This window comes from Nicotiana tomentosiformis, chromosome 9 (genome assembly GCF_000390325.3).
Source record: "Nicotiana tomentosiformis chromosome 9, ASM39032v3, whole genome shotgun sequence".
NCBI classification, from domain to species: domain Eukaryota; kingdom Viridiplantae; phylum Streptophyta; class Magnoliopsida; order Solanales; family Solanaceae; genus Nicotiana; species Nicotiana tomentosiformis.
Genome location: NC_090820.1, coordinates 35,710,626 through 35,737,793, shown reverse-complemented (window position 1 = coordinate 35,737,793; position 27,168 = coordinate 35,710,626). Strand labels below are relative to the sequence as shown.

Sequence of the window (27,168 nt, the reverse complement as noted above, 5' to 3'; positions counted from 1 at the left end):
GGAGCAAGGTAAGTCTCATGTCTAACCTGTGAGGAAAAATTTACCCCATAGGTGTTATTCATGTTATATGCTACATGTTGTGGGAGTTGCGCACGTATGAGGTGACGAGTGTCCGTGCGTATGCTAGAATTCCTGATTATGTCCTGGTAGACCTAGGTTCACGCCATACTTTAATTGTACTAATTGAGTTATCCCTGCATGTTCAATTCCTTTATTTCTCGTTACCGCCTGAGACTAGGCTCGCGTAGAGTGACGGACTCACTATTGTAGAGATTTGACGAGCTATTTGATTAGCCGCGGAATAATTGTATTTTCCCCTACGAATTTCTCCTGCTTTGTGCGTTTTCATCTAAAAGCTTCCTTAAATTTCATAACTCACGCGTATATTCGTGAGTGGGGTCAAAGACCCGTTAAAGCTTCTTATTCTAATGGGATCGGGTCGTTCGCCTCGGCAATATCATATTCTTATGGGATCGGGCCGTTCGCCTCAACAGTATCATATCCATATGGGATCGGGCCGTTCGCCTCGATAGTATCATATTCTTATGGGATCGGGTCGTTCGCCTCGGCAGTATCATATTCTTATGGGATCGGGCCATTCACCTCGGTAGTATCGTATTCTTATGGGATCGGACCGTTCGCCTCGGCAGTATCATGTTCTTATGGGATCGGGCCGTTCGCCTCAGCATTATCATATTCTTATCGGATCGGGTCGTTCGCCTCGGCATTTCTATAAAATACTCTTATGGGATCGGGTCGTTCGCCTCGGCAGAATCGTGCGTAATATTTGTCAAGAAGTCAGTGTATCCGTGAGTTTTCCTGATTTAAATTGTGACGATCTATCTGGTGGGGACTATTTTATATATATACGCCGGTTGAGGAGGTAACCGATAATTGAGAGCTTGTGTTTACTGTTCAGAGGAGGATCGTACTACGTACCTATATTTATTTACACTATTTATTTACCATGCCTCATACTTGTTTACTTTCTATTGTACTTGATTTATTGGACCACTAGTAAGTGTCAATGTCGACCCCTCGTTACTACTTCTCCGAGGTTAGGCTAAATACTTACTGGGTACGCGTTGATTTACGTACTCATGTTACACTTCTGCACTTATTGTGCGGGTATATAATTCTGGTGGTCTTTTCTTTTGGGCGCAAAGGCGCAGCTATTGCGGGGATTTTACGGTGAGTTGCATCTCATGTTACGATCCGCAACATACGGAATCTCCATCAGAGTTTTTTTATATTTTTCCTGTCTAACTTGTATTCTAGACAGATATTGTATTGTTATTATAGCTTCTAGTAGATACTCATGCACTCGTGACACCGGGTTTTGGGGGTGTTCTAGAATTTATTATGGATTATTTTACATTGATACACTTTCACTTATTATTTTAACAAAATTGTACGTAACCACGATTTATTTTAATGCACTGACCTCTCTATCTAAGTAAGATTCATGATTTTAAAAATAATAAAATGAATAATTATGTGCTGGCTTGCCTAACGGTGACGTTAAGCGTCATTACGACCTATAGTGGATTTTGGGTCGTGATACCCCAAACAAAAAAATTTAAGTTTCAAAAATAATTCAAATACTGAAATTCAGAATTAACAAACACAGATAAATTTGTTTAGGTGAAATAGTGATTTTCAGTATTTTAAAAATTAACTTTTAGAGTAAAAAAATTATCTAAATTTCAAATATTCTCACCGTTAGGGGTCGTTTGGTTTGAATACGGCTTATGCCGGGATAAGTTATGTCGGGATAAGTTATGCTGGAATTAGTTATGATGGGATTAATTATCCTGATATTATTTTTTATGCACTGTTTGGTATGTTGTATTAAAAATGACAATTGTATAATTTTTAAAAAGAAGATATAAGTTATCCCGACACTAATTACTCCACCCTCTACAAGGTATAAGTTATCCCAATATTAATTATAATATCGAAATAACTTATATAAAATTTGCTAATCAAATAAAATATTAAGGTGATATTAAATTTTTATATAAGCACTATACCTTCTTATATCTCGTACCAAACGGCGTTACAAGTGAAAGAAGTAGCCAACCCAATTGCACTAACCTAAAAAAGAAATTAGCACAATAGGAACAAAAAGCAGTAGCAGCTAAGCTCAGCTTCACCCTTGTAGCGCCGCCACTGTTGACTGTTCCACCATTGGAAAGAACCCATAAAACACCACCTTCTCACCTCTATCGTATCTCCTCAACAACCACAGTCCAATTCCAAATCCCCAACCATGGCGATGAGCAATGCTGAAAAACTACCCCAAGAAATCATATTTGACATACTTACCCGGCTGCCGGCTAAGTGTATCAGCCAATTCAGGTGCGTATCAAAGCAGTGGTGCTCTCTTCTCTCAGACCCACATTTCGTCAAAGCTCACCTCAATTTTCATTCTCACAAACATGCTGAAGAAGAAAAACTCATTTTGTATCCCTACTTCTCTGGCTCTCCACGTTATCACTTTTAACCACGACCCCCAAAATGGAATCGATGCCATTTCAAGAAAACTTAATTTTGAGGGGCTCTCAGACAACTGGGAAAGAGTTGCTGGCTCATGTAATGGCCTGGTCTTGGTACTGAATGAGGAAGATATTTTATTTATAATCAATCCCACAACCTTAGAGTACCGTAGAATTCCAAACTCTCCTCTGGCTCTTCCTAAGTCTGGTACCTCTAGCACGTATGGTCTAGGCTATGATTCTGCTAGTGATGATTATAAGGTGGTTACTCTTTCTTATTATAAGGAAGATATTTCCTGTACTTTGATGTTTACTCTGTGAGAATGGGTTTATGGAGGCGACTTGAGAGCTTATGTAATGGTGGTGCAATTCCTATTCACGGTTTTCCGGTTTTGGTAAATGGGGCTTTCCATTGGTTGGCTGGCAAAGGTTTTGCATCTGCAATTGTTGCTTTTGATTTAAGTGATGAGAAATTCTTCGAGGTGCCAGTACCTACTACTACTGATGGCAAATGTCCTTTGTTTTACGATTTGGTGGGTCTTGGAGGGTGTCTTTGAATCTTGGCCAAAAATTATAAAATTGATGCTTGGATTATGAAAGAATATGGGGTTGCGGAGTCTTGGACCAAATTCAGCGTTACAAGCCAAGGTTCAGGTTTCACCCCTTTGTGTTTGATGAATGATGATGATATTGTATTGGATGTGGCTGCAGAAGAGAAGTTGATTGTCTACAATAAGAAAGAGGAACAGTGGAGAGATTTGAATGTTGATGGAATAATAGCTAAGTTTCAAAGGACTAGAACATTCATAGAGAGTCTTGTCTCTCCTATGTTTGGCCTTGATGCAATATTTTGAGATGATGATCTACTCAGGTAATACATCAGATTTTCATGATTTCTTATTCATTTTTATTTTATATTTTTTTAATTAGGTCCTCATATTTGGTTCAATAAAATAAATCCATAAAGTTTTATGAAAGGTAATTCTTTTGTCCTCCTAGAATTGTGTGACTGGTAATTTGTGATGGTAATTCTTCAATCCTGAATAAGATATACTGTGTTACTTGAAAAGGAAAAAACTTAGATTCGTCGCTTGCATTAATTCAGCATCATAAAATGCTGATGCTTTAAGAGAAAAAATAGTTACATTTTGGGCATACACTGTCTTGAATAGTTTCCAGACCTTTTGACTTTTTTTTTAATCATGAGTAACCTCCCAATGAACTAATGTAGTATTGTGGCTACTTTTGTGCATACTTTTTTTAAGCGATCTGATGGTAGAATTCTTATCTAGCTGCTCTATATACAGAAATAACATTTATGTTACTCCTTGCTTGATTATGTAATTCTCAGAATCTATGATTACAAAGACTAAAGGTCAATATTGGCTAGAACTATATCTTAAGAAGCAGATACCTCCTAGTTAATAGTTCAACATATTTTCTATCTTATACTATACGATAACTAAATCTCGAAGAAGCTCTTTTGAAAAACGCTTGATGCATAAATATGTTGTTATTTTCTGGTTCATTTATTTGCTATGATAGGATGGTTTGTCACTGATTGTCTTGTTTTTCCTGTAAACTGTTCGTAAGCCACTCTATTATATTTGCATAGCAAAACTGTGGTTGCAACTCTGATAAATAACAGTTTCAGCAGTATTATAAAGGCTACACCTTTCGCCAAATCCGTTGCTTTTATTGTTGCTGGATTTCATATTTGTTCTTCTGAAGTTGCAACATGTAGTCTAGTAGTCTATAGGTTAGCATATGCATTTATCTGTTAAGTGTAATGCCACATAATCCCATTTGACACTTGCTCTATACCGTGCACAGGGATATGTCTGCTTCTATGGAATTGATTGTTAGAGAACTGTGGACAGAGTCACTGAGGCCTGGATCTTAACAATATATTTTATTTCCAAGAGTATTACTCTTTAATTATGATGTTATAAAATGGATACTCTTTCAAGAAAGATCACTATCATAGAAGGAGAATTTTTGAAGTAGACTTGCATTTGTGGTTTGTATACTATGTTGTATACAAAGGACAGCACTATAGCACCGTTGGGAGAAACTGGTTCCGATAGTTGATTGTTCACATCTCAATTGAGTTGATCCTTTGAATTGCTGTAAACAAATTTTTAGCTTTGCAATGTTTTAGCATGTCGGAGACAATTGTGTTTAGTTCTCTTATCGTGCTTTTGGCTGGAACAATTGAGACATATTCTTTATTTCATAGATAATAGACATTACAGCCTGTTACTGCGATTAATTGGTGAAAGTATGTTAGTCCAACGTGGTATGCTTATAGATAGAGAATCTTCAATCCTAGAATAGACAAAATAGTGAGCTTCCTTCTCCTCTGAGCCGTAAACAGCCTCACAATTGATCCTACCCAAACCTTTTTCAAGGTCCAAGCTTTCTACACAGGTCGCCAATGGAGAAAGAAATCGAAATCAAGACAGCCATCACCTATGATAGCATGTTGGTTCTTGCAATGACTTTGGTTTTGGTCGTGAATGACCAAGATTTTACATTAGAACTCAAGCAAATTCCTTCCACTCTGGGGATTGACTAACTTGCTAGTTTTACTATTTCATGGGGAAAAAAGGATATGATCCTATTACTGATGATTGCAAGATTTTAATGCTTTCCTGCTATTATATAACACAGATAACGAACATGAAGCGAGTATCACATATGCTTCCATTGACCCTACTCTTCAAAAATGGATTCTTGGAGTTGGCTTGAGGGTTCTTGACATGATCATGTTGGTATCTGAAGTTCAGAAGCAATAGAACACACCTCGAGAGCTTCAATGGCAGCTCCGGGAGGATAATGGAGAAACTAGCTTCTCCTGTAAAGCAACAAGCGTTCTAGGCACTGAAACTAACTATATCCATTGTATGTAAAAGGTCTCAAGAGAGCTAAATTGTCTTGACATAGGACGACAGGAAAACCAAAAGATAACTAGTATACCCCTTGAAGACTACCATAATAGAACATAAACTTCTTCTATGCTAAGTAAGTATAATTGAAGCTTCTGATTGTTCATGCATAGTTGTTTCTGATCGTTCATGTATAATTGTTGCTTTTTGTTTAAGTGATAGAGAAATTCTCGGAGATGTCAACACCTACTGAGCTTGGTAAAGGTGATTTGTTGGGGTGTGGTATTGTGACTCTTAGAGGGTACCTTTGTGTGTTCTCTGGACATGGGGATGTTTGGATGATGAGAGAATATGAGGTTGAGTCGTCTTGGACCAGATTTAGTATTATAGATATGGATGACCTAAAACATATGGAAGGAAGTTATCTCGAAAGTCCTACGAATCCTTAGAATTAATGTAGACTTAGATAAAGATATGGCACAATGATGGCGAAAAAATCATATAGGTAATACTTACTAGTTAGGAATATTTGTCACCTTTTCCCATCCTTACTCCTATATACCTAAAACATTGTCGCTCTACCATACTTTAGCTTGCGACCTACACATATCTATTTATACTATTCGCAACCTTCCTTTAACTTGCTAGCACCATAGATTTCATTTCGTGCCTTCTCAGTTGTCTTTAAATGTAAGCAATTATTTTTCCTGGTCGTTCTTCCCCTTGTTGAATGAATACTTGCGTATCTTAGTGACCACGCATATTGTAATCTCGTGTAACTCATATGATGTCGAATATTACTTTTGATTTTACTTCCCGTTCATTAGTCACAATAGGTACCATTTTCTTATGGAGTGCATACAATGATATAGTGAGGCTGTTGTTACAAGATCATTTTTTCTTGAAGCCTTCTTCCTTATATATATATATATATATATATATATATATATATATATATATATATAAAAACTTATTTTTACTACCACTGTTATTTTATTTTGGCATGATGTTCATATACAGCATCGAACCCAACTTTGTTTGGAACTGGTGTAGCTATTATTGTACCCTCGTTCGTCTCATCTCCTCTTCACTTAGATATTCTGATAGAACGTCCCTCTCAACTATCAAATCTCAATCTTGTAGACGTTGTTGTTCGGTTTCCAATGTTCAGATTCTTTATCCTATGGCTAGTATTTATGTTGGCCTAAAATTATTATGAGTTATTATCATTTCTAGCCATCCGGAAAAAATTAATGATAATCTGTAGCCATAAATTACAATATACATTTTATAGTCCAAAACTAATTCTAGCAGCTAGCCACCGAAATTGACAAACCCAACTATCACGGAAACACAATGTTGAGTTGCAGCAAGAACCCTATCTTGTCCTTCTATAGTCGCCGACATCAACCCTTCTCTCTCTCTCTATTTTCCTTCCTTTCTCTTTCAACCTGGCTCTATATATCTATATGTGTGTGGATTGAATTGAATTGATATATGTATACCGATTTGGGGGGTTTGAAATTAGGGTTTGGTAGAACGGGGAAGGAAAATGGGCCCTCGATTGAAGTGAGATGGGGAAAGAAGGGAGAAAGAGGATTGGAATTGTGTGGTGGGTTTTGGGAGTTGCAATTTTGGAAATTCAAACGTGGATTTTAGCGTCCATTTCTGCAGTTGCTGCCTTCGTCCTTCCAACTTCCAAAAATAGATTTTAGTATTATTTTTGAAGTATTTTGTTTTTTAAATTTTTAATTTTTTATCTCATGCATAGTCTTCACTACATAAAATATATACAAAATAGACTGTCACTATACAAAAAAATATACTAAATAGACTGTCACTACACAATTTATATACAATAGACTGTCACTATACAATTTATATACAATAGGCTGTCACTATACAAAAATATATACAAAATAGACTGTCATTGCACAATTTATATACAATAGACTGTCACTATACAAAAAATATACAAAATAGATTGTTACTATACAAAATATATACTAAATAGACTGTCAATATACAAAAAAATATACAAAATAGACTGTCACTATACAAAAAATATACAAAATAGATATTTCGGACTATTAGATGTAAGATGTTTGGGCCGGAGGGCCATTTCGTGTCAATGGGGATTAACATGGGCTATTAAAATTTGGAAATTTTACCTATATGTACTACATTAGAAACTTATTTACCCCCATTGTTTAGGTTTTAACGTAATTACAAGTTGATATACAATTTACCAATTATATACAAATTAGTATTAATGAGTATCCTATTATATTATGAATTGAATAGGGAATTCTCTCTCTCTCTCTCTCTCTCTCTCTCTCTCTCTCTCTCTCTCTCTCTCTCTCTCTCTCTATCTATCTAGCTATCTATCTATCAGTATTCTTATATTAATATCTTCATGTGGACTAACTCTCTCTCTCTCTCTCTCTCTCTCTCTCTCTCTCTCTCTCTCTCTCTATCTATCTATCTATCTATCAGTATTCTTATATTAATATCTTCATGTGGATTAACTGAAGAAATGATACTAATGTTAAGTGAAAAAAAGAGAAAAGATTAGTACCTAGCAAAGTTCTTGCTTCAGATCCTATGAAAACGAGGAAGTAAATAAGAAAAAAAATTAGCTTTGATGAAGAGAATCATTTTAGTTATCATTCTTTTAGCTTTTTGGAATTAATAAACAAAATAGTATTAATTAGAAGCGAGTAGATTGAATTGGAAACTATGTTAATCCATTAAAAACTCCATTGACAACCATTAAAAGTTTAAAAACTTTGAATTCAAAAATAAAATTTTATGAAATTATATTTTGTTTGGATGGGGTGTTGTTGCAAATAATTGGGAATATCCGTTTGAGTTTATATATCAAATTTGAGACAATTTGGTGAAGATTCGAGGTGGTTTTGGTTGAAATTTCAGATTGAAACTTGAAAAAGAAGACATGAACAAATTGTATATATTTTATATGTCGAATGTAGAAACGGTATACAAAATATCTACAACTTACATAATTGTATATAAGTTGTATATAAATTATAGTTTTTGACCGGATTCTGTACAAAAAATGTGTACTTATGTTGTAGATAAATTATAGATTTTGACCGGATTTGTATATATTTTGTAAAAAACTTTTGTTGCTTCCTGTAAATATGAAAATTTAGATAAAATCGGGTAAATAAGTTTAAAATCTTGTATATATACGAAAAAGTCCCATAAAATTTTGAGGGGATATAGAGAGTAGTTTTCCCATTTATTTATTGATGGTACGCTTTGATTTTGTTGTGCTCTGATAAAAAATAATTTACCTATTGTAGGAGAATATTATCCCACTATTGTCTGTCATGGTTCCAGGGCCGGCCTAATGGCCAAGCAAGTAAAGCAGTTGCCTAGGGCTCTTTATTTGTAGGGGCCCCAAAATTTTCTGATTTTTAATGTATTTGTCCATTCATTTTAATAATATTAAGTATTTGAAAAAAAAAATATTAAGTTTCAAGGAAAGGACGTTGGAGAACAATGAGAAATGAAATCTATTTTGGGAATTCAAGCCCCACGCGTGAACAACTAAGTATCCCACTATGTTGTGTCATTTGTCTACCATTATTATTTTAAATGGGCCCATATTCTTTATCTTTTTTATCTTTCTCTCTGCAAAGCTTCTCTAGACTCTATATTCTAAAATTTCAATCTCATTCGGTTACTACCTCAAAATAAAATACCAGAACACAACTACACAAGTACCATCTGTTTGATTTGCTCTCAAGTATTTTGGCCTTACATCAAGAATTTTGAAGTAGCAAAAGCTTATCAAATTATCTATTTGTTGTCTTGTTGAATCAGGTTTGATCGTTCTATATTTTATTATTTGCATCTACTTTTTAAATTTTTTTAAATATATTTTCTTTGTAAGTATATATTGTCTTTTTAGTTATTTATTAGAGTTTTAGTATGTCAACTAGAAAATATGAATCCGGATGTTTAAAACGTCAAAAAAGGAAAAGGATTGAAACTCTAGTACAATCCCAAAAAGGAGCACTTGATAAATTTGTAGCGAATAGTAAAAATTCTAAATCAGAAAATGTGGAAGATTTTATGATAGATGAACAAATCACTAATATAATTGAGATAGATAATAATAAAATTCAAGAAGAAGAGGAAGGAGGAGAAGTTTTCGAGAAACCTAACATATATCCTCAAGAAAAACAAGAAGTTATAAATAAGTTGGATAATTATACTCTCAGGAATATATATGATCCTAGTCAATGGACTAGTATAGATACAAAGTTGAGAGATCTATTAGTAGAAAATGGGCCAATTAAAATTACTAACATAGATTTTCCAAAGGATAAATTCTTTAGACATTTTTCTACTACAAATTATATTCAAAAATTGGCTAATGGAGAAAGACATGAAAGAAGATGGTTAGTTTACTCTAACGATTTGGATAAGGTATTTTGTTTTTATTGTAAGTTGTTTAATACGACTTCTAGCTTTTGTAGCAGTAAATTAGCTAGTGATGGTAGTAATGATTGGAGAAATATAAGTGCTAAGCTCAAAGCTCATGAAACATCAAAAGAGCATATTATTAATATGGGTGCATGGATTGATTTAGAAATGAGATTGCACAAAAGTAAAATAATTGATAAAGATGTTCAAGAACAAATCAATAGAGATAGAGAGCACTGAAAAAATGTATTATCAAGAATTATTGTTGTGATAAAAACTCTTGAAAAAAATAATTTGGCATTTAGGGGAAAAAATGAAAAAATCTATCAAGAAAGTAACGGAATTTTTTTGAGTCTAATTGAAATGATTGTAGAATTTGATCCAATCATGCAGGAACATATTCGCCGAATTAAGCATGATGAAATCCATAATCATTACCTTGGACATAATATACAAAATGAATTGATAAATTTATTAGCTAGTGAAATTAAGAATAAAATTATTGACAAAATTATAGAAATAAAGTACTTTTCAATCATACTTGATTGCACTCCAGATGCAAGTCATCAAGAACAAATGTCTTTTATATTACCGAGTGTCGACATCACTGTAACTCCAGTAAGAATTACTGAATATTTTTTAGAGTTTTTAAAAGTTGATGATACAAGTGGAAAAGGTCTTTTTGAAGTTATTGTAGATGAGATAAAAAGTATAGGACTTGATATTGATAATTTAAGAGGACAATGATATGATAATGGATCCAATATGAAGGAAAAATACCAAGGAGTGCAAAAAAGACTACTCGACATAAATCCTAGATCATTTTATACACCATGTGGTTGTCATAATCTAAATTTGATACTTTGTGATATGGCTAATTCTTGTACCAAAGCTATATCATTTTTTGGAGTAGTACAACGCATATATTCACTATTTTCTTCTTCTACTAAGTGATGGAAAATTTTAAAAGATAATGTACCTAGCCTAACTCTTAAATCATTATCACAAACGCGTTGGGAAAGTCGAATTGAAAGTATTAAAGCAATACGATTTCAAACTCCACAAATAAAAAATGCTTTATTGAAATTAGTAGAAGTTAATGAGGATCCAAAAACTAAAAGTGAAGCTAGTTGTTTAGCAACTTATGAGTTTGAAAATTTTGAGTTTTTACTGGGTATGACTATTTGGTATGATATACTATTTGCAGTTAATTCAGTTAGCAAACATTTACAATCAAAAGATATGCATATTGATGTTGCCATAGATCAACTTAGGGGTTTGATTTCTTTTTTCAAAAAATATAGAGAAGAAGGATTTGCAAATGCCATGATTTCTGCTAAGGAAATTGCATATGAGTTGAATGTAGAACCTGAATTTCGTAATAAACATGTAATATGTAGAAAGAAATAATTTGATGAGAACGTTGATAATAAAATTACAAAATCTCTTGAAGAATCTTTTAGAGTTGATTACTTCTTATACATAGTAGACCAAGCTATTTTTTCACTTCAAAGTAGATTTGAGCAATTTGAAGCGTATGAAAATATTTTTGGTTTTCTATTTAGTGGCAAAACATTGAGATCTCTAGATGATGAGAACTTAAATAACAATTGTCTTAACCTTGAATGTTCTTTGAAACATAATAGTAACTCTGATATTGATGGTTTGGACTTATTTTATGAATTAAAAGTTTTAAGGGAAATAATACACGTAGAAGATGATAATCTAATCGATATACTTAATCATATAAAAAGACTTGATTCTTTTTCAAATACTTATATTGCTTATAGAATAATGTTAACAATTCCTGTAACAGTTGCCTCAGCGGAAAGAAGTTTTTCAAAATTAAAATTAATAAAATCTTACTTAAGATCAACAATGTCTCAAGATAGATTAAATGGATTAGCTATATTATCAATTGAAAAAGAATTATTAGAAGAAATCAATTACAAACAAATTATTAATAATTTCGCATATCAAAAAGCTAGAAAAATAAATTTTAAATAAAATTATGAGTTTTCTTCTACAACAAAAATCTTAGGGCCCCCTATTGAAATTTGGCTTTAGGCCACAAATATCATTGAGCCGCCCCTGCATGGTTCGTCGGTTAAAAAAAAATAAAATAGGTGTGGTGTGTAAAATGCATGGGTAAAAAGGGATATTTAATTTTTAAGCCACAGAAGACAAATCATTTTTCATAGTTTAAGGGTAAATTTGACCTTTTTCTAGTTTATTAAATTTTAGCAAACCATACTATCATCCTCTGTTACTCAATAACGATAAATATAGCCTATAACGACAAGGATTTGATTGACCCAACCGCTAACGGAGTGACCTTTTTGCATAATATAGGGATATATTTGACTTTTTCCTATGAAAAGTAAATCTTCCCTAGCTAAAGTAGTATTTGATATATATTACTAGTATTAAATAATCCCCACAGTACGTTACGTGAAAATTTATATATTTCAAAATATGAATATAAAAGTGGAATAAAAATACTTGTTTTTAAGGACAATATACGCTCATGAGTCATGAGCAATATAGAGATGAAAGTATTTAAGGACAATATACCCATAAAGTTGGTCTAACTACAGTAATAATTTATTACGCACTGCATAATAATTTTTACATACTATTCACTTGTAATATGTACACATAAAAAAAAATTCTTGGAAGAAAAAATAAAATTTGAGCGAAAACCATGATTATACTTGAAATACTCCTCAAACAAAAAAAAATTAAGTTTCAAAAATAATTCAAATAATGAAATTCAAAATTAACAAATAATGAAAAACTTATTTCTTTGAATAATAATTTTTTCGAGTAAAATTCATGTTCAAATACGAATTCATTTTTCAAATGCTCGCACTATCAAAGCAAAAATTTATGTAGCCACCAAATTATACTACTAAGATTTTCTTTTACTACTAAGATTTCAATTTCAAATCAAATATTCTCCAAGCACACAACCAAGTCAAAAGAAAAGATTTGTTGGGTAAAAAAAAAATTCTAATTTTTGCAAAACCTAGAAGTGAAAAAACTTTTCCACGCAAAGGCTAAAATTTCTTATTTTCATTTTCTCCAAAACAAATGTCGAAAAAAAGACAGACTGTTATAAAATAAAAGTAACTTAGTAAAACATGAACAAAATATGTTGTTATAAAATAAAAGCAATTTAGTAAAATATGAACAAGAAATGGAGATAGAGAAAAGAAAGAGATTTTCTTCTTCAATTGTGTGTATTTTCCTATCTATTACAAGGCCTTTATATAGGCATAAAAAGTGAAAAAAAATATGTCATTGAATATGTCATTAAGCATAGAAATATGTCATTGAATATGTCATTAAGCATTTGAGAAGATCACGGAGAAAGAGTAAACATTCATCTTCATTTTTCTTATAACACAAACAATGATAAAACCTAAAAACAAACTAGACAAAAAGCAGTAGCAAGCTAAGCTCACCTCACCGTCTCACACACATTTCCTCCATAAAACCCGAGTTTTTCCTCCATTAAAACCAGTAGCTTCCTCCATCAAAATACTAGTCAGGCAAATACACGAGCTCTCTCCTCTTATTTAGTTTTTCCTCCAAATCCAAGTTCCCAACAATGGCAATGAGTAAAGCTGAAAAGTTACCCGAAGAAATCATAGTTGACATACTTACCCGGATGCCCGCAAAGTCCGTAGATCAATTCAGGTGCGTATCAAAGCGATGGTGCTCTCTTCTCTCAGACCCTCATTTCATCAAAGCTCACCTTAATTTTATGCCCATAAGAATGAAGCGAAACTCATTTATACCTCTCTTTCAAATTCTATTTACACTATCACGTTTAACCACAACCACCAAAATGGAACAATTGATGCCATTTCAAGAAACCTTAATTTACAGCAGCTCCCAGAGAACTTGGTTAATGTGCTTGGCTCATGTAATGGCTTGGTCTTGTTGATGAATGAGGATAATGTCAATCTTTTGATAAACCCCACAACCTTAAAGTACCATAGAATTCCAACCTTTCATTTGGCTCTTCCTGTGCCTGGTAGTTTTAGCATGTATGGTTTAGGGTATGATGTTGTTAGTGATGATTATAAGGTGGCCGGTTACTCTTTCTCGACATATTGAAGATGAATGGGATTTTGCCACTACTTTTGTGGATGTGTACTCTGTGAAAACGGGTCTATGGAGGAGAGTTGAGAGGATCAGCTCATGATTCGGGGGTTTTGGTAAATGGAGCTTTGCATTGGATGGCTCAGAAAGGTTCCGATCCTTCATATGTAATTGAAGCTTATAATTATTCATGTATATTTGCTGTTCCTCGTACATGTAGAATTGTTGCTTTTGATTTAAGTGATGAGAAATTGTCGGAAGTGCCTACACCTACTGAGCTTGGTTACCGTGATTTGCGTAAGTGTACTATTGCACAAAATTTTTAAATTGGTCCATATTTGATTCAATGAAATGAACCCTTTAATAGTTTTGTGAATGGTAATTCTTTTGTCCTCGGAGAGTGCTGTGATGATAATTCTTTAGTCCTCAAAAAAAGTTAATTGTATAAATGAAAGAAAAAACTTGGATTTGTAGATTGAACTAATTCAGCGTCATAGACCGGAAAAGGATAGTTCAATTTTGAGCACACGCCGTCTTGAAAAGGAATAGTTCTAGATGTTTTTACTGTTATTTGAATCATGACACTTATCTCACAATAAGCTCATGTAAAATTAGTCATGGCCACTCCCATGCTTACTGTTTTTAAGCAATTTGACTTTAAAACTGTTCTGGAAACAGAACTAATCTTATGTTGTATGCCTCCTTAATTTTATAATTGTCAAGATCTATCTCTACAAAGACTTTATTGAGTACATGGTGGTATTTCATGGATTTACATAATAGCAAACAGAAAAAAAAACTACAAATACCCGGTGCTTCCACCATATCGGTGAATGTATCACACGTCTTTTATACACATTTTATCACTTAACTATAGTTAATTTGTGTATATTGTCATTTCTCGATTTATCTTCAACTGTGGTAAAATTCATGTGATTTGGTTTAAATACGGAGTGTGGATAAGTATTTCTCATAGCGAATTGACACTTGTTCTATGACTTGCACAGGAATTAATCTACTCTAGCAGAATTGGACGTTAAGAGAGCTGCGCACAAAGGCCTGGATCTTAATATATTTTAATCCCAAGGGTGTTTCTCCTTATGTATTGTGTTATGAAATTGATACTATTTTAAATCTTAGGAAAATGATTGGAGGGTTTTCCTAGAAAACTTGGAATTGTGATTTCTATTTTATGATGAAGTACCTATGGTTGATTATTCACATCTCAGTTGAGTTCTTAATATCCGATGAATAGATGATCTGATTTCTATTAACTTGATGTTTTATATCAAGTTACCTTTTCTAAGAAGACTTGGAATTGTGATTTCTAGTTTTGTTTATTGCCATATGACATATCCCCATAATTAAATGGAACTAATTTAATCACTTTTTTAAAATAGAAAATGCCAGTTTCCGCTTTGTAATGCTTTATATCAAAATAGTGAAAGATTCCTTTAAAAGAATACTCATCAAAGTTTTACTCTTGAAAGTGGCAAACATTTTGAAACTGATAACGAGTGAGATTCAAACATTTTTTCCTTTAAGGAGTCAGGTTGCTAACAAGATCCTCCTTATTTTACTATATATTATTATTATTATTTAGAGGAAGAGGAAATGCAGGGCCGCGAAACTCACTTTCATTATGTACGCTTGATACCAAGATTCTTAATCAAAAAAAATTTGTTTCAACAGTATATAAGCTGAAATTGAAATTGGCAAAAGAGCTAGCAGAAGTTAGAAATTTTTGAATGAAAAGCAGCACTACACTCGAAATACACCTTCAAATCACTATTTCAAAATTTCACGTGAAATACAAATTTGCAAAAACTCTTTGCCCAAACTAAGATTTAGTTCAGCATTGGAATATTGAATGGTTATATCATGGCCAAATAGGCCTGCCCCTTCTACGTATATTCACATCAAAATGCTCAAAGAGTCCCACCTCAATCCCTTAAAGTTGTTAAGCACAACACAATATCTGCACATGCTAATGTGTATCCCCTCTTTTGAGGACAACTGATGTCAGTAACCATAAAGTTATAGTGAAGTCCACGGTGATTACTCGAGAACTTGTACAAAGTAACAAGTGAAGCTATACAGCTAATACAGTTTTTGTGCTTACAGAGCACAGTTTGTATAATACATCAAGAATGCCGCAAAGCATGTCTCCCAGTAGGCATTTAGTCTAAACGGTCAGAAACTAATCAGTACCTCTCCACTCCATGCTGTTCAGTTTCTTGAGATGCAGTGGTAGCAAAGGCAGGAATATTTTCCACTTTCTTGATATGCAATTGTAGCAAGCACAGGAATATCATACAAGACCAGTCACGGCAGGGGACCCGAGTGCTGGAGATCACGCCTATATTCTGTAACGGCAGACAGTTCATTTGGTTAAAAGTTGTACATGCAATTTAAGAGTTGTCAAACAGACACCTCCGAATTGTCATAGCGAATTCACCAACTTTTCCGGGGTGCAGGAAGGTTGCACATAGACCAAGACACACAGCAAAACCAGTGATTACAAACACAAGAGTACGAGACGTCAAAACTGTCTTTCTAACCAAGAAGCCACAAGGCTTCCCTGACTGCTCCTTCACTCTCAATGCCAATTCTGCATCCAAAAGTGGGACTGTTGAAGTGCTTTCCCAATAAGCCGAACCAAACTCTAGGTTGTGCTCATGTGGTACCTCCACGTCCTACATATTATGAAGCCACAAATATATTTAGCATCAGGTATGAGTCATCACCCTCTGAAAACACGTCTTACTATAGTAAGAACAAAAAAATGAACTGCTAAGAGACATTCTGAAGGTAAAAAGCGATTCATATACTCATTACTCGAATCTGTAACGTAAAATAAATGACCATTTTTATTTACCACAAGTGCATAGACAATGTAGTTAAAAGCGAAAAGTGCAAAAGAGCAACAAGATCCATGGGGTTTGAAGCGAAAAGCGAGAAGTGAAGCGCACTCGTCTTTGAAGGGAAGTACACAATTAACAACATTAAAAGATATCAAATATATATGAACGCCATAATGATAGAATTGCAATTAAAACAACTAATTTCAGTATCCAATATAAAATAATACCTATATTAATCCAACTCCTCAAAGTTGAGATTCAAAGAACCTACTATTTTTAGTGGGAATCACTTTGTGCGTCGCTGTTTGAAGCGCACAACTTCATCCATGAAGCGATAATCTCTAGCTTTGCATCCATCAAGAGACGAACCGAACATTACACTAAGTCAAGCTCATTTTAGATGGGGTTCAAGCCTAGCGAAGAAAAAGTTCACTTTGGGCTTCAAAGCCGAGGCATATTTTATGTACCAACAGTTTGATTCACCAGCATAAAGATAAACGTAAAAGATTATTCTAAATTAAAGCATTTAATTAGAAACTAATAGCAGAACTCAATTCTGCAACATACTCTAAAATAATATGGCAATGGTAGAAATGAGATAGTCACCTCATTGTTAACTGGAAAAACAGATTTCATATGATTTTGGAAGATTTCACTAGAAGTATTTGCCTCCTGCATAATTTGTCCTGCATCTCCCGCACAATATTCCTTTAGCTGCAACCTTTCCTTGAGCAAATTATTTTTCTCATAAATATTCCTCTGAAAAAGCCTCATTTCAGCATCAGTGATGCCAGCTAACAAGTTTCTATTCACCATATTTTCAAAATAAGGCAATACTCTTTTCAAAATAATAGTCGACTGACTTTCCATTAAAACGTTCAACAAATAATTAAATCTCTGCATCTGTACAGACGCCACAATCTGAACATTTTCTGATGAAGGCTCCCTTAGTAACCATGCCACATCCAACATAAATTCTGAGAATTCTGATTTTGTACACGTGGAATCTTCACATGGAGAACAAACAGCAGTGTGTTCTGACCCTCCAGAACAGAACTTCCGTTGTATTTCTTTCATTTCTACACAAATATCTTTTTCCGCAATGAGGATGGGAATGAAGTTAGATAAACCAGATTCATTCTCGACCTACAAAATAGACCAGGTTGAATCTTTTACAGTCAAGATTAGTGAAACACAAAGATAGGTTCAAGGTATTAAATATATGAACAATTGAAACCTTGCGCACTCTTTATTACTCCATCAGCGTACATATTCAGTTGGGATAGACCTTTACATTAGAAAGTTAAGGCTCATTTCAATGAAAACTAGCAGTCTAGCACCAAGAAAGTGCTGTAGTAAAAGATACAAAAAGTATAGCTAGCACCCCTGCCTTTTTTTAGATATAAATGATGTTGATGTTAGGGCCAATTTGCATGCACCTCGACTAATCCGGGAGACAACTTTCTACAGCTCACAAATACATGTGCAGGGTAAGGCTGCCCACAAAGGCAGGAGCAAATAGACTCATACTGAGTGTTTTAACTAGGATTTGAACCTGGAATATCTGAATTGTCACTCGTATGCCTCAACTCAACCATACACTAGAAGATTATAATTAGCCCTTCTCTTTCAGTGTAGGGAGCATATAAAATCAATAAATGCGAATTTTCTCAAAGAATGTACGACAGAATTTTTCTAACATTTTTTTTAAGAATGGTCTTTTTCAAACGTTATTCCTCTAGTAGTTTCCGTTAAGAGTATATACAAGAAAATACAATGACATGATGCACGGTGCTAATTAAAGGAATGATACATTTATAAGCAAACGTACAAAAATTGGAATGAGGATAAAAGAAGATATTTGGTTAGAACTTCTACCTCAACAAAAGCGGGGCCAAAAAGATCTGCTTCAGTCCTAGGGACATGTATCTTTAATAATTGATGCTCCATGCTACCAGATCCACCTTCATTTTTACTACATGAAGGTGTAACACTGATATCATTCCCTAAATACCTTCCCCCAAATGACACAAGAAACCTGCCAAGGGCATCAAAATGTTAATTTATAAAAAATGATCAAAAATAATATGAAAGATAACAATTTTCCTCTAAAGCCTCCATGAGGTAATAGAGATACTAGACTAATAGGCGTTCGATTTATTTCAGCTTTTCAAAAAAAAAAAAAAAGAGTTTACAGAATTTTATAGCGAAACTGCAACTATCTATGAGCATAGCAAACTTGCAAATGCAGATATAACGAGAAAGCAGTCCATAGCTCATCAAAACGATTTATAAATATGACGGCCAAATGCAAGTATGAGTTAAAAATATGAGTAGATGCGAGCGAACGTGAAAGCTTGCAATCTGGTAGGATCAAAAGCCTTCTGAACTAAGCAAACAGACAGAGCAGCCATGACGCATTAAGACGATTTGGCTAACTACGAACTTATCTTTTTATTCCACACCATCAAAAGCAATACTCCTTCCTATTTATGTGATTGTGTTTGACTAAGCACGGAATTTAACAAATTAAAGAAGACTTTTGACGTGATAGCCAAATATATGCAAAGTACCAAAATTATCATTTTAAATGAGTAGTGATGAGAGCTCCACACATCTTTTCATTCAAAATTAGTGATGAGGGTCCTAAAAGGTCATGTTGTTAAGGGTAAAATGGAGATCTTAAAATTAAATAGTTTCCAAAAAGAGAAAGGTGCCATATTTTTTGGGATGTCACATAAATTGGGGCAGAGGGAGTAGTATTTATCAAGGGTATGATGCTAGGCCTAGATACTAAAACTCATCTATGATATATTTTACAAATATTTGCGCTAAGCCAGTGCACAACAGGTGTAACTACAGGTACAAATATTTGCGCTAAGCCAGTGCACAACAGGTGTAACTACAGGCTATCCAAAACTGCCATTTCGTCTAAAATAGCATCTACCTCTTGTACAATAACTAGTTTGCACCAAAAAGCAAGGAGAAAAAGATCTTCTCTTTCCTATTCTTGTACTCCCTCCATTTCAAAAAAATTGGCATACTTCGGAGTAAGAGAGTCAAAGTACTTAACTTTGACTATGAATTTGGACATAGATTTTTCAATTTTTTTAAAATAAAATTTACTTTAGGAAACTACGTAAAAAGTATTATAAGTCATAATAATTCATAATTCAAAATATTTATAAAATATTTAAGAAAAACATGGTCAAAGAACAACCTCGTAGACTTCCCAAATAGTAATGGTGCCAATCTTTTTGAAACGGGGGGAGTATATATAATTATTAATATAATAAATTGCAGCGACACAGATCCTTGTAATAACTAAATTCACATCCATTCAGCAACTCCCATTAATTGCTCATACTGGTGTTTGTAATCTATGCCCAACTGAGAGTTGCATCAGAGTTGGCAAAAGAGGAAAGAAAGATCTTCTCTTGCCTATTCTTCACTTTATACCCCATTGGCTATAGTTTCAAAACTGTATCAAAAGCAAACAATTTCATTACCACCAAGCAAGTAGCATAGAACGGGCACGAGGGCCGTACCATACACCAAAGGCAGCTAGTACTTCATGAAAAAATCAAGGGACCGATATGAGTTGGACATGATTTATATTTAAATCTTTCTTTTTTCTATTCCTTTTCTTTTCGGATGCTTTTTAATAACATCATTGTTTGAACCAACTTGTGTGCACCTTAATTGTTCCACCTGGGGTCTGGATTACTGAAGCAATCATGGAGTGAAAAAGAAACATGAAATTCTTCGAAACGATGCAGCGAAGCAAGAGGACAACACCAAAAGTCTGAACGAAGTTTTTTTCTTCCATTTCAAGTTTGACATAGAACGAGGGTTGTCCATCAAATTCAATTATATTCATCTTCATCAAGTTTTAAGCCTGCAAATTGGAGGGATTTTTTTGTTTTTCATTTTTACTAGGATCAGGGAAGGAGAAAAGGGACACTGAGACTAGAACCCACACCTATTGTGTTGGAGAATGCCACTAGTACAACTGAACTATAAGCCTTGGAGTGTTCACGCCTAAAAGCTTTTATTTTTAAAAATCTTTATAAGAATGAGGCTCCAATATTTCTTGACAAGTTTCAGGCCTATTTTTAGTGAAAATTTACTATCCAGAGTCCAACAATCTATCCGTAATAAGGACACCCATGTCCTAAAAATCCATGCAGAAAAAATATGTGTCACTTCTTGAATCACCAAATACTCCCATTTTCCATCATACAAATGGGCATACCCATTTGAATCAATAAAAGAAAGGTAAGTGGACCTAACCTATTGAATCATGACTATATCCGCTATTTTGATATTCAAATTCAATTGAAATTTGAGCATGAGCTAAGCTCTAACATGTCTAATGCATCCCTGCCCTATTGGAATCGAAGTCCAACATACAACAACAACAACAAACCCAGCATAATCTCACAAGTGGTGTATGGGGAGGGTAGTGTGTATGCAAACCTTAGGCAGAGAGACTGTTTCCGTTAGACCCTCGGCTTAAGAAAGATAAAAGGAATGGCAACAACAAGCAAACCAATCGAAAAACCAAAGCAAAAATACAAAACCAACACTAGGTAATGCAATCAAAAAATCAAAATGAAAGCAACAACAAGTAATAACAAAAGTCAAGGAGTACGAAAATACACAAATGACACTAAGTAATGTACTAAAGCTGTTGTTACAAACAAGGACATCGCTCGGCTACCTAGCCCTTTACCTTTATTCTCGACCTTTATACCTTCCTATCCATAGTAATGTCCTCTATACCAGATGTTCTAAGCGTACAAGAAACTCCATCCAGAGGATAAAAATGAATTGTATATTACTTTTTTGTCTTGGTAAGAATGACTGTGAATCCATACTTGTAGTCATAGAATCCCTGTAAGTTTTTGTCTAGGGGGACTTTATTTTGCTATTATGGAGGATGTATCTGGTTAACAGCACAAGCTTTGTGCTAATATTTTTTAATATATGTAGCATGTCACCAATTTCAAAAAAAAAAGGCAAACATATACAAACTCTCAGTTTCTAAAGCTCGGATAAGCTAGTTTTAGTAGAGTCAGCAAGCTTGAGATTTTCTTTTGTCCATAAACAACTCAGTTCCTATCATAATATCTCCTGTTGAGTGTTGACAACTAATGAAGAACTTAAGATACTTTGACAGAACCAAACATAAGCAGAACATAGATTGACAAAAATGCGATTCTAACTCATACCGGAATCTGGGCTGCATTAGATTGCTTCCACAGGCAAAAAACTCCATAGGCTTGCCAGCCTCAAAGCAAGTAGGATGAATAGACTTAAGCTTTGGTGCTGGTCCCTTTAGCTTGACTTTCACTACTGAATTTTCACCTGCTTTATAAAGAATATTTGTTACCATTTAAAATTGCAACTTCGGTGTTGATCTGTTATTTTGAGTTTGTGACTTGTCCCACCAATATTATGCATACATAATATACACGGATAAACATACATTTATATATGGAAAATGTGAAAATTGTTTCCCCATTGTCCATAGGGTGGGCCAACTCTGATATGGAACTTCTCTTCCTGTTCAACAATGTTCAAAAGTTCGCTAATTATTTTAACCCCTGACCCCTCGGAAAAAATTATATATGCACTTGGGAGTTGGGCCTACCTACTACCATGTCTAGAAAAACTAGGAATTAGGACTACGTTTTTCAGTAGAAAATTTTAACTAGTCACTTGATAGTGATATTGACAAAGAGTAGATCATAATACAATGTGCAATATGACATTGACCAGAACGGACCACGGAAACGAGAGTTTAAATCCCAGTGAAGGCCAAAAAAAGGGGAAATTAGGTGATTTCTTCCCATCTGTATAAGCCTTGGTAGATAGGTCACCCGACACATGTGCTGGTAGGAGGCATTATCAGAATAATAATAATAATAATAATAATAATAATAATAATAATAATAATAATAATAATAATAATAATAAAATAAATATATAACAATGACCAGACCGTCTATATTTACAACAGAAACGGAAAGGAAAAATTGTTCTTAAACTCACAACTGAACGGTAAGATATGGAGATCTGGGAACTTATATTTTGAATTTAGTCGGAAGAAAGTGAATTTCAGATTGGTGTGCGTCCAAGTCAACCTAGGAGGGATGGTGAATTCAGTTTCATTCAGATGTTTATAAATGGAAACTATTTAACAACCTTATGTACAGAAAAAGCAAACAAAGGTCCAATTAAATACTCCCTCTGCTCCAATTTAAATGACAGTTTTCTATCTTGCATGGTTCCAAAATTTCTAACGCCATTCCATTTTTATACAACTTTCAAACTTTCACGAATTCAAATATATCAAGCTATTCAGCTTTTAATATTTTGAGTGATGTTTTCTCTATCAAACTAACTTTTCAACCATTAGTCCGACATTTTTCTTCCATCTTATATTTAGTCAAACTAGCATCTTAAATTTCATACCTAGTCAAATACCGCCAATAAAATGAAATGGCAGGATTAGTCGTATTAGCCAAACAAGATCTACATCAAATGAAAAAGTAGGGTCTCAGAAATAAAGATTAGACCTCATTGATCTTATAAGTTCGTTCCAACAGAGCTTAAGGGTAGAAAACTTGAGGTACCAATTTACCTTTTGTAACGCGAAATACCATGTTGTTGAGATAAACAAGAAAGCTTCCTCTCCCGCGAAGCATGTTTCCAGGTGATGCAATAAACTCATATAGGTGTGCAGCTGGGTCTTCCAGCAACTGTTAAAACCAATGAGGAACTCGATCATTTAGAAACAAATGATGTTCTATCAAAGCATAACACGGAAATCCACAACCAAAATGTTACAGAAGCCACATGTAGCAGACGTGTCAAACAGAAAGCAGTATGGTAACTCTTCCTAATATCTAACTCCTACAGCACTCTGAGATTCATTTTCACTATTGCATTGTGTTCTATGAGAGGAATTCCTGACCTAGAAACTCAAAACACAATCTCTTAGTAAAGATGGTCGTAGTACCATTCAAAGAGGAGATACACCACTTGCTCAAAATTGTACTAATCCATAGTAATATCTAAACACTTTAAGACCAATCATACACAGAATTTGGTTATCATCAGAGAGGAACAGTAACCATATTACCTTACCCCACTTGAATGTTGGCATTGCAACAAAAACTGTCAAGATTGTACAACCTGGACGAATATAGCCCTCCAATTCGACAGGCATACTGGCCAGCCACTGGAAGATCTGTAGAGTAAAATGTCAATCAAACCCCATGAACTCTATTGGAGAAAAAGAATTTACTTTCTCTTATGTACTAAACTGTAATAATAATCCTTTAATACTTGGTGCCGGAGTCTTCGAGGGAACTCTGCAGGGTTCCAATCATAAAGCTTGAATGAGATCCGACCAGTGGGGCACTATGCAAAGAAGAATGACGATCAGTCAATTCAAAATTATAGTCCAGATATAAATGGAAATTAATGGGAAAAGGGGAATTATGTCATCAGACCTACCATCGAAGAAAAAGCACTCTTGTTGTCGTAATAGGATGGAGAAAGGGAATTTTTGGAGTTCTCTTTTTCTGCATCAACCTGTGTTTCACCAGAAGCTGTGAAACTGTCACTCTGATTATTTTGGATGCCTTGAGTAGAGCCTATTGGCACATGTCCTTCAGATTCTAATAAGATTTCCCTTTCTCCTAATTGGCTGCCCGTGCATGTGCTATCTGGTCATTCAAAAAAAAAAAATATCCTATTTTCATTTTAAACCAGTAGTAGCCTAACATATGGAACATGGCATCTACTATAGATGAATTACAAGTAAATACAGCTTTTCCAGCAGAAGACAACTTTTTAGCCACAAAATTGTTTCAAGTTCAATATACCTTTGACATTGTCATCATCACCACTAATATCATCAGCCGTTGTGACCTGCCGAGATTCCTTCTCAACAGACATTTTCAAAGAATCAGTGGCTTTTCTCCTGCGCCTGTTGTTGTGCCGCTCTAATTTTCTTCTACAACTACGTTTACCTTCATCAAAGTCCGACAAAATATGAAACCTGGAAAAGGTATAGCAGCATTAACATATCGGTTGCATCTGGAATTGGCACGCGCCAATTCAGGATATCTGGCAAATTCTAGATTAGATAGCAATGTGTACCAAACAGTTTCATATAAATACACTTAAGACTAGAAGTGATCAAGTGAAACAAAAGATACAATTGAAATGTCTGTCAAAGTAACTCCAAGGGAAGAGAATCCTTAATTCAAAGACCAAACTCGTGAGCAGATCTCACATACTATAAGTATACTCAAAGAGCTCAATCAAAGATTAATCTTTTTTTAAGTACCAACATCACCTATGCGATTAGTTCAATGACTCAATCTAAAGCCATCTTTTGCAAACACATCAACATATATGTCTTGGCAGGCTTTCTGAAACTTCCTTTTTTATCACTTTGAGCATTAATAATGGTTTGATCAGTCATAGTATTACTAAAAGAGGTTTTATATCATTTCTCTTTACTTTTCGTGCATGCTTAATGTGGTAAACATGGTTGCACTTTCAAATCAATCAACAATCAATTCACGCCTCAACCCCAAACTATTCTGATTCTGCTATTTCTACATTTATTCCGCTCGGTTTTGTTCTATCCTCTCATCATTACTCCAGGCTATGATCTACCAGCATAAAATGTGTACTTGTGAAATAGAGATTTAAGTTCTATTCACTCATAACATTATATAAGATATTTAAATAATCAAGTCACCTATTAGGTAATTACATGTAAATCTTTTTAAAGCAGTAATTAATAATTTTGTAAAAACAGTAAATAACACTTTTAAACTTCACTGATAGTGTAAAAAGATTTTCACACTATATAATTACAAGTAAATCTCTTGATAAACAATAATTGATAATTTGGTAAAAAAATGATAACTAACCTGCGATCACACATGTTAAATTTCTGATAGTGTAAAAAAAATCAAATCTTTATACTGTCATCATATATAACTTAATCCATTAAGAAAAAAAGTAAACGTACTTGCCACACTGTTGGCAGTATCGCTTGCTCTGTCCATCAAGAAACACAGCAGTAGCATTAGCACAACGTAAGCAGACCCTATGTCTCTTATGATATCCTTTCAGCTCACTGATATCCGCTTCACAATCGGGTACTTGACACCTCGCCCCAGCAGCTCGGGACGAAGCCCGTAAAGTCCGGGCCCGTTTCTTCCCGGGCCCAATCCCTCCCAGCTCCTCTTCCTCCATCTTCTCATCTAACTCGGGACAAGCACACGGGATCCTACCCGCTAAAAAGTTCGAGCACGCCATCCTCGGGTCCCGTTTCCTGACCCGACCCGCATCTGCATCTGCATCTGCATCCGCATCCGCCTCCTGGCTCTGCGGTGAATCTTCCGAAGAGGGTATTATTAACGGTGCCGCCGGTTCTGTCTCCGTCTCCGGCGGGTGAAATAATGGGTCGTCGAATGAGATGTTCAATTGTTCTTCGTCGAGGTTGAATTCGAGGAAATCGGACCAATCAAAGAGGGAGGAGGAAACTGCCGGGTCATCAAGGGTACCGGAAAGCATCATTTGGGTATTTCGGAATTGGGTCGGAGCTCCGGTTTGTGATGGTGAAGAAGCTTGATTATTATGCATTTTCTGGTCCTAGAAAATGGGAAGTTGGTTTTAGTAAGGGTACGGGGTGGGGTGGTTGGTGGGGGGTGGCGGGTGGGAGAGAGAGGTTTTAGTTTTGGGCGTAGAAGGTATGAAGAAAATACTAGTAGGGGAAAAGAGATGCAGAGAAGGTCAGCCGTAAGGGTCAGCGGTGGGTGGAGGGGTGGGTGGGTGGGTGGCGTTAGGTGGTGACACGAAAATGGGAGGTAAAAAATCAGCTAAGTGTGCAAACATGATAATATTGTAGGTCATATCATTAAACTATATCAATGATTAGTGTATGGAATTGGTAAACTATTTATTTATTTGGATTTTGTGTTTCTTTTGACATTTTCGGTTTTATAATAATTATAGTACAACAGAGCTGCTTTTTTTTGCTGAGGATTAAAGGTTACTTAATTTAGACCATCTAGATTCCAACTCATTCCTTTATTGTCAAGTCAATAAAAAAAATTATATTCATTTAGCCTCTAGATTTTTAGAGTATAAAAGTGTATATAGTACATCTATTTTTTGGTGTTTTTGAATTTTGATTTCTTTTATCATACTTTAGGAAGTACATAATGAGTAGTACAATTCATAAATCTTTTTAGTTAAACATCTTAGAAGAATTATACTTAAAAAATTTACTAACTCTCCACATAGGAATAGTAA

General features: G+C 34.5%; 1 protein-coding gene and 2 long non-coding RNA genes across 3 annotated transcripts; 1 reads left to right on the top strand and 2 right to left on the bottom strand.

The window, feature by feature from the left end:
• Positions 1-3,188: 3,188 nt before the first annotated feature.
• Positions 3,189-4,396, bottom strand: LOC138899572 (uncharacterized). Its single transcript, XR_011411286.1, has 2 exons — positions 4,323-4,396; positions 3,189-3,364 (listed from the first exon to the last, which is right to left on the bottom strand). It is a non-coding gene; the product is annotated as an uncharacterized lncRNA (long non-coding RNA).
• LOC104103945 (uncharacterized) lies at positions 3,231-4,779 on the top strand. The gene is made up of 2 exons (XR_688023.4): positions 3,231-3,369; positions 4,332-4,779. It is a non-coding gene; the product is annotated as an uncharacterized lncRNA (long non-coding RNA).
• An 11,154-nt stretch (positions 4,780-15,933) lies between these two features.
• LOC104103876 (squamosa promoter-binding-like protein 7) lies at positions 15,934-26,586 on the bottom strand. The gene is made up of 10 exons (XM_009611817.4): positions 25,880-26,586; positions 24,717-24,892; positions 24,346-24,557; positions 24,175-24,249; positions 23,969-24,076; positions 23,468-23,585; positions 22,053-22,188; positions 18,697-18,856; positions 17,425-17,964; positions 15,934-16,650 (listed from the first exon to the last, which is right to left on the bottom strand). Exons 1-10 carry the CDS (start codon positions 26,494-26,496, stop codon positions 16,366-16,368), a joined length of 2,427 nt encoding a protein of 808 aa, XP_009610112.1. The 5' UTR covers positions 26,497-26,586; the 3' UTR covers positions 15,934-16,365.
• Between the last annotated feature and the right edge of the window lie 582 nt (positions 26,587-27,168).